A 12,374-nucleotide genomic window follows, 5' to 3' on the forward strand; every position below is an offset into this window, starting at 1 on the left:
GGTCCCTGCTTCATCTCTCTCTCAGCTAAGGGGTCCCTGCTTCAACTCTCTCTCAGCTAAGGGGTCCCTGCTTCATCTCTCTCTCAGCTAAGGGGTCCCTGATTCATCTCTCTCAGTCAAGGGGTCCCTGCTTCATCTCTTTCAGCCAAGGGGTCCCTGCTTCATCTCTCTCTCAGCTAAGGGGTCCCTGCTTCATCTCTCTCAGCCAAGGGGTCCCTGCTTGATCTCTCTCTCAGCTAAGGGGTCCTGAAAACATTGAAGACCCCTACTGTAAAGAGATCATTCATATCAATAACTAGAGCATGGCTAGTCAACTTTAGATGACTCAGGGGCCACTCAGCAAAATACAAAAAGTCCAAGGGCCGCAAGCTAAACATGACGGTCCTAAATTGAATAAAGTTATCTGTTGGGCGAATTGTTTGGGGCTGTGCTGGCTGCCTGACTCACACAACACATCACATCACAGCAGAGAAGACACCACGGCCACGGCTCACCGTTCCCCCACAGACAGGCTCGCAGCAGCAGCAGCAGCAGTGGTGTAAAGTAACTACCAGGTAATTACATTTACTTGAGTAGGCTACTGCACTTGTAGGTATTTGTACCAACTTTCCTTCTACTCCACTACTTTCGGATCCTATTATTTTTACCCAACTATTTATTTTAAATCATTAGTTAGCCTTTTTGCAGATATAAATTATAATAAAACACACAACCCATACTTTTACCAGTAAGAAATTCGAGTACTTTTTCCACCGCTGACCGCAATACTAGCAAGCAGCCACACACACAAGACGTTCCCCTCGGCCTCAATGCACAGGGATGGTCTCTCGACCATGTCCTCTCTCTCTCTTTAAAAAGGATAGAGTGAGCTTGCATTGATACAGAGAGAGAGAGGAGTTCACCAGCGAAAACAAGACAAAATAGTTTCCTAGTGATCTTTACTGTAAACCAGGCCAGGGACCCCTTAGTTGAGAGAGAGATGAAGCAGGGACCCCTTAGTTGAGAGAGATGAAGCAGGTACTCCTTAGTTGAGAGAGAGATGAAGCAGGGACCCCTTAGCAGAGAGAGAGATGAAGCAGGTACTCCTTAGCTGAGAGAGAGAGATGAAGCAGGGACCCCTTAGCAGAGAGAGAGATGAAGCAGGTACTCCTTAGCTGAGAGAGAGAGATGAAGCAGGGACCCCTTAGTTGAGAGAGAGATGAAGCAGGTACTCCTTAGCTGAGAGAGAGAGATGAAGCAGGGACCCCTTAGCAGAGAGAGAGATGAAGCAGGTACTCCTTAGCTGAGAGAGAGAGATGAAGCAGGGACCCCTTAGCAGAGAGAGAGATGAAGCAGGTACTCCTTAGCTGAGAGAGAGAGATGAAGCAGGGACCCCTTAGTTGAGAGAGAGAGATGAAGCAGGGACCCCTTAGTTGAGAGAGAGATGAAGCAGGGACCCCTTAGCTGAGAGAGAGAGAGATGAAGCAGGGACCCCTTAGTTGAGAGAGAGATGAAGCAGGGACCCCTTAGCTGAGAGAGAGAGAGATGAAGCAGGGACCCCTTAGCTGAGAGAGAGATGAAGCAGGTACTCCTTAGCTGAGAGAGAGAGATGAAGCAGGGACCCCTTAGCTGAGAGAGAGATGAAGCAGGGACTCCTTAGCTGAGAGAGAGAGATGAAGCAGGGACCCCTTAGTTGAGAGAGAGATGAAGCAGGTACTCCTTAGCTGAGAGAGAGAGATGAAGCAGGGACCCCTTAGTTGAGAGAGAGATGAAGCAGGTACTCCTTAGCTGAGAGAGAGAGATGAAGCAGGGACCCCTTAGCTGAGAGAGAGATGAAGCAGGGACCCCTTAGCTGAGAGAGAGATGAAGCAGAGAGAGAGATGAAGCAGGGACCCCTTAGCTGAGAGAGAGATGAAGCAGAGAGAGAGATGAAGCAGGGACCCCTTAGCTGAGAGAGAGATGAAGCAGGGACCCCTTAGTTGAGAGAGATGAATCAGGGACCCCTTAGTTGACAGAGAGATGAAGCAGGGACCCCTTAGTTGACAGAGAGATGAAGCAGGGACCCCTTAGTTGACAGAGAGATGAAGCAGGGACCCCCACAACCTGTTCATAGATTCGATATAGTTTCATTGTTTGACAGCACGGTCATCAGTGTATTTTGTATTCATGTTAATGTGTGTTTTCAGATATTTAACCACTTGAACCGTCAATACTTAATAAACTTGACCTTTCACTCTGTACTTAGTCTGCTCTTTTCCCCCTCTACACCAAAGCTCTTTGCCGAAAATAGCCGATCTACAAGCTCACAAGACCATCTTTGGTAATTGGCTTAATATGAAACGTTCTTTGCATACATGTGAACGTGGGAAAGCCATCCTTAGAAGAAGGAATATGAAAAACCACACCTGTGAGAAGTGAGTGGAGCTCACTGCAAAATCTGTGAGAGTATTATCAAAAGGAATTGTTTGGTGTGTGTGTGTGTGTGTGTGTGTGTGTGTGTGTGTGTGTGTGTGTGTGTGTGTGTGTGTGTGTGTGTGTGTGTGTGTACAGTTTCCTCTCTCTCTCTTTAAAAAGGATAGAGTGAGCTTGCATTGATACAGAGAGAGAGAGGAGTTCACCAGCGAAAACAAGACAAAATAGTTTCCTAGTGATCTTTACTGTAAACCAGGCCAGGGACCCCTTAGTTGAGAGAGAGATGAAGCAGGGACCCCTTAGTTGAGAGAGATGAAGCAGGTACTCCTTAGTTGAGAGAGAGATGAAGCAGGGACCCCTTAGCAGAGAGAGAGATGAAGCAGGTACTCCTTAGCTGAGAGAGAGAGATGAAGCAGGGACCCCTTAGCAGAGAGAGAGATGAAGCAGGTACTCCTTAGCTGAGAGAGAGAGATGAAGCAGGGACCCCTTAGTTGAGAGAGAGATGAAGCAGGTACTCCTTAGCTGAGAGAGAGAGATGAAGCAGGGACCCCTTAGCAGAGAGAGAGATGAAGCAGGTACTCCTTAGCTGAGAGAGAGAGATGAAGCAGGGACCCCTTAGCAGAGAGAGAGATGAAGCAGGTACTCCTTAGCTGAGAGAGAGAGATGAAGCAGGGACCCCTTAGTTGAGAGAGAGAGATGAAGCAGGGACCCCTTAGTTGAGAGAGAGATGAAGCAGGGACCCCTTAGCTGAGAGAGAGAGAGATGAAGCAGGGACCCCTTAGTTGAGAGAGAGATGAAGCAGGGACCCCTTAGCTGAGAGAGAGAGAGATGAAGCAGGGACCCCTTAGCTGAGAGAGAGATGAAGCAGGTACTCCTTAGCTGAGAGAGAGAGATGAAGCAGGGACCCCTTAGCTGAGAGAGAGATGAAGCAGGGACTCCTTAGCTGAGAGAGAGAGATGAAGCAGGGACCCCTTAGTTGAGAGAGAGATGAAGCAGGTACTCCTTAGCTGAGAGAGAGAGAGATGAAGCAGGGACCCCTTAGTTGAGAGAGAGATGAAGCAGGTACTCCTTAGCTGAGAGAGAGAGATGAAGCAGGGACCCCTTAGCTGAGAGAGAGATGAAGCAGGGACCCCTTTGCTGAGAGAGAGATGAAGCAGAGAGAGAGATGAAGCAGGGACCCCTTAGCTGAGAGAGAGATGAAGCAGAGAGAGAGATGAAGCAGGGACCCCTTAGCTGAGAGAGAGATGAAGCAGGGACCCCTTAGTTGAGAGAGATGAATCAGGGACCCCTTAGTTGACAGAGAGATGAAGCAGGGACCCCTTAGTTGACAGAGAGATGAAGCAGGGACCCCTTAGTTGACAGAGAGATGAAGCAGGGACCCCCACAACCTGTTCATAGATTCGATATAGTTTCATTGTTTGACAGCACGGTCATCAGTGTATTTTGTATTCATGTTAATGTGTTTTCAGATATTTAACCACTTGAACCGTCAATACTTAATAAACTTGACCTTTCACTCTGTACTTAGTCTGCTCTTTTCCCCCTCTACACCAAAGCTCTTTGCCGAAAATAGCCGATCTACAAGCTCACAAGACCATCTTTGGTAATTGGCTTAATATGAAACGTTCTTTGCATACATGTGAACGTGGGAAAGCCATCCTTAGAAGAAGGAATATGAAAAACCACACCTGTGAGAAGTGAGTGGAGCTCACTGCAAAATCTGTGAGAGTATTATCAAAAGGAATTGTTTGGTGTGTGTGTGTGTGTGTGTGTGTGTGTGTGTGTGTGTGTGTGTGTGTGTGTGTGTGTGTACAGTTTCACACAGATGGGTCCAACAGTGTAGGGGATTATCTGCTCACAGACAGACGGATAGACAGACAGATGGACAGGAGTGAAAACAAGACTCCACCACACCCACCAATAATCAATAATCAATAATTGCTTTTAATTAAAAAAGAAAAGACAGGAACGTACCAGCTGTTGCCACAGAAACTGCCTCCAGCAACGTCTAGAAGACAACAAATAAAACATGGTTAGAACATACAGACTCATTATTCTGTTGCAATATCAATGTGCCTGCATGTGTGCTTAGTGTTAACACTTAGACTATAAATATGCCTGCATGTGTGTTTGGTGTCCCCCAGTGGACGTTTTAATTAGTGCATTATGTGGTGTGTTTGTACACTGTATATACTTTTAGATTTCGGGTTGTATCGCGTGTAGTTTGCTATTTATAAAATGTTTTTAAAGTAATCGGGGGGCTTCTATATGTTTCTGCTTACAGTATGTGTACTGGGATATTGTTTTTTTTTTATCATCATGTCTTACTGTTAAATGGTCTACTGCGCATGCACGATAGGAACCTGAATAACGCAGTGTGTGGGCAATTATTCTTTCCATGGGGCCACATGAACAACATGAACAACAGAACATATTGTGGAGGGCCAAAAGGCAGTGCTCCCCACAAACTAAACACACAGCTTTACCTCCGACTTCACTAAATAAATACTTAGCAGTCCAATTTGTGTTGAAAACCCGGCATTTGGTATCGACTTTAATTTTTTAAGCCACTTTAGCCATTTTTGATGGGTAAAGGTAAGGCAGGTGGTCTTGACGTGTGACCAGTCTGACCACCTGCTTGTTATTGAGACAACATCCACTGATCACGCACACATGCTGATGTACGCATTGCGTCCTTATGTACGTGAATAAAAAAAAAAACTACAAAATAAAATAAATGCAGCTTTAGTCCATGCATGAGGTGAAATTAGAAAATGTGTTTATTTTGTAATTTGCCATTAACCCTACAAGGGCCGGTCAGAGTGAACCAAAGGGCTGCATACGGTCCCTGGTCCGCACAATGCCCAGGTCTGTGTGTGTGTGTGTGTGAGAGTGTGTGCAGGGGCGATGAAGTTTAAATATTGAGCTGGGTGCTCGTTTTTGACCCCCCCCCCCCTGCCCTCCCGCCCGCTCGGCCAGCCGGCTGCGTATACAGCTGGACAATAATGTGTGAGAGATAAGGCTACCCTGCTGTCTTTTTATCCTTTACCTGCCAGGTGAAGACAATGCCATACATTAGTATTTCTAAAGGACAAGGGCACCTCGCCACAGGATTGGACGCTAGTTTGCTGATCAGTGGGGGGAAAAGTAGGCTACCCACATGTAATACTAAAAGTAGTTTTATTTAGTATCACTTCAGTTAATATCACTACAATATAGAAATACTCTGTTACAAATATAAGTCCTGAATTCAAAATGCTGGCATGCCTACTTGAGTAGGAAAAACGGCGGAGTGCTAGGAATTTTCGGCGAGAAATCAATGGGGTCTCATAGCTGTACGCTTGAGCTCCCAGGCGTACCCTATGTGACCCCTGTGTGTGTGTGTGTGTGTTAGTGTGTACTTACGAAGGCAAAGAGCAGGTAGAGATTGACAGGATGTTTGTGTCTGTAAACAGCCAGAGCCAGGAGCAGAACCAAGGACCCTAGAGCTGACACCAGCACCACCGCTGGACTGAAATATAATACATTATTATTAATAATAACATTATTATATATTATTATAACATAGAGCTGAGACCAGCACCACCGCTGGACTGAAATATAATACATTATTATTAATAATAACATTATATATTATTATAACATAGAGCTGACACCAGCACCACCGCTGGACTGAAATATAATACATTATTATTAATAATAACATTATTATATATTATTATAACATAGAGGTGACACCAGCACCACCGCTGGACTGAAATATAATACATTATTATTAATAATAACATTATTATATATTATTATAACATAGAGGTGACACCAGCACCACCGCTGGACTGAAATATAATACATTATTATTAATAATAACATTATTATATATTATTATAACATAGAGGTGACACCAGCACCACCGCTGGACTGAAATATAATACATTATTATTAATAATAACATTATTATATATTATTATAACATAGAGGTGACACCAGCACCACCGCTGGACTGAAATATAATACATTATTATTAATAATAACATTATTATACATTATTATAACATAGAGCTGACACCAGACTACTGCTGGACTGAAATATAAGCATTATAATCAGGGCTGGAATTTCCTGAAGGCCATGGCCGTCGTTTGCCCCTCGGTTTGGCCTTGTGTCCCTCAAACCAATGGTATGACCTGAGGCCACAGTGGCCTTAATGCCCCTCAAACCAATGGTATGACCTGAGGCCACAGTGGCCTTAATGCTCCTCAAACCAATGGCATGACCTGAGACCACAGTGGCCTTAATGCCCCAGCTGACTGGACCACTTTCTCCTCTGTCTCTTTCTGGTCAATATGTAGACAGGAGACACAGGTGTCTCTGTATTGTCATGCAGACACCAGTGTCTCTTTTTGAGATTCTGAAATCTTAAGTTCCCCATCTTTAAACCAATCCAGTTCCTTTAATTGGTGCAGGGCTGAGCATGGATCAGATTGTAAATACCATCATTTATCTATTTCACTGCAGATTATAGGTTATCATCTCTAACCCTTAAATTCAATGTGGGACGATGTGGGAGGATAGTTTTGATATATTCTGGGTTTCTCAGGTTGGGGCAGTAAAGCAGTTAATCCAGAGCCATTTACAATAAGTAAGAACAACTAAGACTGTTATTGTCACTCAAATAATTGCGATTAATGATTTAATTGTGTTTTTGTCGTTGACAATGACATTTCTGTTTGGCTTGTAGGCTTTGATTAACATAATTAATTACCTGTCATGGACGAAGGTCTTGATTGGCTCACAGAACATGAAGACAGAACATGTGACCGTGGTCAGAATGATCTGCAGGCTCAGGATGGAGTAGACCTTACGAAGGAACCCTGAAACAATATGATAAAATATGATTAATAATCTATTAATAAAATCTATTTTATTATAATACATAACGATCTGCAGGCTCAGCATGGAGTAGGCCTTACGGAGGAACCCTGAAACATTATAAATAAAATAATATATCATTAATAATCTTTCAACACCATACAATCCACAGCAGCACTGAATCTAGCAGTAATGCAAGTGGATACAGGTTTGGTTGACATCGTCTACCGACTCTAGTGATCCCCAAAGAACCGCATATGGTCTCCCTTCCTGTTCAACATGGAGGATTACAGAGCTTGGTGAGCTTCATAGGGTGCACTGCACACACAAGCACAAGCACACGCACACACACACTTGGGGTACAACGGTTCAGTTGCCCGCGGTTCAGTTCCAACCTCGGTTTTTGGTCCACGGTTTCGGTACAGTAAAAAGAAAAAGTCAAAGATTTCAGTTTATTTAACTTACAACATTTGTCAAGCAATTTTGTTAAAGTAAATTCAATTATATATATTTTATATTTTTTCTATTCAGACTCATTACAGAACAGTACTTTCTGCTTTCATTATTTTCAAGGGAAAAAAATACAATTTTTTATGCCTTATTTTTTTAAGGCTTATTATGCTCACGGGGGGAAAAAACACCTCTTGTCATTTTGCCTCATGTCTGCAGAGCATGGTGGACAGAGCGTTCAATGTTATATGAGATACATAAAGTACTGTGTTCTATTCAATGTTATATGAGATACATTAAGTACTGTGTTCTATTCAATGTTATATGAGATACATAAAGCACTGTGTTCTATTCAATGTTATATGAGATACATAAAGCACTGTGTTCTATTCAATGTTATATGAGATACATAAAGTACTGTGTTCTATTCAATGTTATATGAGATACATAAAGCACTGTGTTCTATTCAATGTTATATGAGATACATAAAGTACTGTGTTCTATTCAATGTTATATGAGATACATAAAGCACTGTGTTCTATTCAATGTTATATGAGATACATAAAGCACTGTGTTCTATTCAATGTTATATGAGATACATAAAGTACTGTGTTCTATTCAATGTTATATGAGATACATAAAGCACTGTGTTCTATTCAATGTTATATGAGATACATAAAGCACTGTGTTCTATTCAATGTTATATGAGATACATAAAGCACTGTGTTCTATTCAATGTTATATGAGATACATAAAGTACTGTGTTCTATTCAATGTTATATGAGATACATAAAGCACTGTGTTCTATTCAATGTTATATGAGATACATAAAAGCACTGTGTTCTATTCAATGTTATATGAGATACATAAAGCACTGTGTTCTATTCAATGTTATATGAGATACATAAAGCACTGTGTTCTATTCAATGTTATATGAGATACATAAAGCACTGTGTTCTATTCAATGTTATATGAGATACATAAAGCACTGTGTTCTATTCAATGTTATATGAGATACATAAAGCACTGTGTTCTATTCAATGTTATATGAGATACATAAAGCACTGTGTTCTATTCAATGTTATATGAGATACATAAAGCACTGTGTTCTATTTCAGTGGTTCTCAACCTTTTCTGGCCACGACACCCAAAATAACCATATTTTAACTGGGGACCCCCCATCCCGACGAGCACTTACAGTAACATTTTGTATAACACGGTTCTATTGTGAAAATAGCAGATACACAACACATGCTCACAACGCCTTGCATTGTGAGATGTTGTGAGCATGTAGATCGGCTATTTCAGCCTCCAATATTTGACAATTTGGTCAATGTTTAATTTGTCCTTTTAGAGTTATTAAAAAGTCCTTAAAGGGGAAGACCACCCATTTTCAATATTGCATTAATATAACTTAGAGTTCTGTGGAAATAGAAAAAAAAAGTTCCCCCTCTTCTGTGTTGCCTAGAACTGGGGTTTGATGACATCACACCGTTGTACTTTACAATACAAACCCCAAAATCAATCTTCCAGTTCTAGGCAACACAGAAGGGGGGGAACTTATTTTCTATTTCCACACAACTCTTCTAAGTTATATTAATGACATAGTTCAATATTGAAAATGGGTGGTCTTAGAAATGTGCACACTTAAACTTTATGTTGGTATGTTTACTATGCAGTGAGAAAACAATGTTGCACATTAAGCTAATCATCTGGGGGCCCCCCAAAATAATTTGGGGACCCCTCTGGGGGTCCTGACCCACAGGTTGAGAACCACTGTTCTATTCAATGATATATGAGATACATAAAGTGGTTCCAGCCAAAAAGCTTACTAGAATCTCCTTTTAGTTGGCCTTGTACCAGTGATTTGTGCTGTCATGAAACTGCATTTCAACTGCAACTGATACATTCTTCATTCAATCAATCAAACTATTGATAAGCCTGTCTGTTGTGTGTCAGACAGACAGACAGACAGACAGACAGACAGACAGACAGACAGACAGACAGACAGACAGACAGGGTGGGGGAATTTAATCAATATAATGTTTCTAATCTTCATCTTTAAGGCCTAAAGAAAACCTGCAGTTTGTCAACATCACAGATGCTTTATATAATAGAATCTATTATATCTATTAAATAGATATAATATAATTAATGTTGTCACAGCTGTGGTTACATTAGTACTATAGAGTTAAACTAAAACAAAACTAAAAACATACCTGTTCATAAAAGCCTTCCCCCTCCTGTCCCGGTAAACTTGTACATTTTGTCTTTGTATACTTTTTATCTGTTAGATTTGTTATTGTTTTTATGTTCTTTAATTATAATTTATGATCATTTTATCCCTAGGCATATTGTAACTACTGTTTCTCCATGTTGTATCATTTTACGTGTGTTTTAGTTTCCCTTGCTTTTTAAATTTGTAGATGTACTGTGCAGCACTTTGTGACTTTGTCTAGAAAGGTGCTATATAAATAAAGTTATTATTATTATAAACTAGTTTAAAGGTTTAAAAGGTTTATATATAGCCTATATATATATATATATATATATATATATATATATATATATATATATATATACACACACACACACACACACACACCTACTGTGTGATAACACCCACTGTCCTGCAGCTGCCCTGAGAGATAACCTTTGACACAATAGACACATTAGTTCCATATTATAATACACTATAATAGATCTGTATACTGTATATAATATAGATATATAGACTCACCCATCCTAACATGAACAGCAGCATTAGACACATTAGTTCCATATTATAATACACTATAATAGATCTATATAGTGTATATATAATAGATATATAGACTCACCCATCCTGATGTGAACAGCAGCGTTAGACACATTAGTTCCATAATTAAAATCATCTTCTATTGAACTGCGTGGATATTTCTCTGCAGACATGACGACGTTTAGTCAGTAACAGATCGATGTTATGATGTTGTTTAACGTCTTAATGATGTTAGAGTACTGATACGATGTTGTTGAATCTGTTACTGATCTATAAGTCTAATAATGTTGTTTAATCTCCTATTCTTATAATTATTATATGATAAACTCCGCTGAAGCTCCGTGTTGTTGTCACTGTTTCCGCGTCTGTTTGCTTCCGCCCTATGTCCAAATGTCATCATGACGTCATATGGTGACGTGGGGTGGCTGACGTTACTTCCTGCAGCGCCCCCTGCTGCTCCGGAGGGCTAGAAAGTAACTGAGTAGATTTACTCAAGTACTGGACTGGTGTCCTCACACCAAAATACCTATGAGAGTGGAATCAGCGTTCCGCCGATCATGCATTTCAATGAGAACTTAAGGGAGCGTTTTTTGCAGAAATCCTCTGCTGGCAAGAAACCGCTTCGCTCTCATTGAGATGCATTTGGTGTGAGGGCACCAGAGTGGATTCCCCGTTCTGTCAATGCATTTCAATGAGATTTTTTTTGTTGCAGAAATTATCTACTGGCATGAAAAACGCTCCATTCCCTTTGAAATACTTTGGTGCAATGGGGATTCCACTCTCATAGGTATTTTGGTCTGAGGGCACCCTTAGCCTATTGATTCTTTTACTGAAGTACTTTTACCATGGTAGGAATTCCACTCGGGTAGGAGTGGCATTATGTTTATTGTCCACCAGATGGCAGCATTAGACTGAGGATCACAATCTGTCCATCACTGGTATTATGATCTACATTCATTCCATTTGTTACAGACCTGTAAGGGTCCCTTTGGTTCCATTTGTACACTCTCAGAGTTACAGAGCTGTAAGGGTCCATTTGGTTCCATTTGTACACTCTCAGAGTAACAGAGCTGTAAGGGTCCATTTGGTTCCATTTGTACACTCTCAGAGTAACAGAGCTGTAAGGGTCCATTTGGTTCCATTTGTACACTCTCAGAGTAACAGAGCTGTGAGGGTCCATTTGAGGGTCCATTTGTGTCTGGGGACTCCCAGGTGGGCTTCAGTTCCCCAAGTAACCCCTTTAATCCACAACATTTTCATTAGAAAATACTGACATCAAAAGTCCAGTTTTTATGTCAATATGTGTCTCACAAAAATATAAAATAATATATTTATAACTATAAATATTTTTTATACAGTTGTGCAAATCTTTGAAAAAATAAATAAATATATATATATATATATATATATATATATATATACTAGGTCCTTACCCGTCCTCCTTACCCGTTACCCTTTGAAATAGTTAATATAAAAAATAAAATAAAAAATAGGTAGGCTAAAATGTCATGCATTGTTTCACCAATCAAGAGTTCAATCAAGGGTTAGGGTTAATCAATTATCTGCTCTTCCCCTTCTTCTCTTCAACCTCCCTCTTCTTCCCCATCTCTTCCTTGGTGTGCCCCTTCTTGGGAGGAGGAGATGCTCTTGAAGTTTAATATTTTTCCCATCACCGGATACATCATCATCTCCCCTTTCTTGGAAGCAGGAGATGCTCCTGGACTTTAGTTTTTCACCATCTTTATAGTTTGCTTAGAGCCATGTGTGTTTGCATAACCTCCAGTATGTGTGAGGTGATTTCATTCATATCCTCCAGTGGACTAATGCTGAACACCACCACAGACCGGATGTCCTGGGGGTCCCCTCCTCTACTTCTTCCTTTCCTCTTCCTCCTTTTCTCTTCCCTCC

At 41.0% G+C, this 12,374-nt stretch overlaps 1 protein-coding gene across 1 annotated transcript in view; it reads right to left on the reverse strand.

The window, feature by feature from the left end:
- The window catches only part of tmbim4 (transmembrane BAX inhibitor motif containing 4), a 17,003-nt gene extending 6,169 nt beyond the window's left edge, over nt 1–10,834 (reverse strand). Inside the window, exons 1-4 of the mRNA XM_080754807.1 lie at nt 10,549–10,834; nt 7,152–7,260; nt 5,797–5,902; nt 4,366–4,399 (exon numbers count right to left, since the gene is read on the reverse strand). Of these exons, the coding sequence (XP_080610933.1) occupies nt 4,366–4,399; nt 5,797–5,902; nt 7,152–7,260; nt 10,549–10,639 (340 nt within the window). The 5' untranslated portion in view covers nt 10,640–10,834. The remainder of the gene's footprint in view (nt 1–4,365; nt 4,400–5,796; nt 5,903–7,151; nt 7,261–10,548) is intronic.
- Nucleotides 10,835–12,374: the final 1,540 nt, after the last annotated feature.

The sequence above is a fragment of the Nannobrachium achirus genome (genome assembly GCF_963921795.1).
Source record: "Nannobrachium achirus genome assembly, chromosome: 23".
Taxonomy (NCBI): Eukaryota; Metazoa; Chordata; class Actinopteri; order Myctophiformes; family Myctophidae; genus Nannobrachium; species Nannobrachium achirus.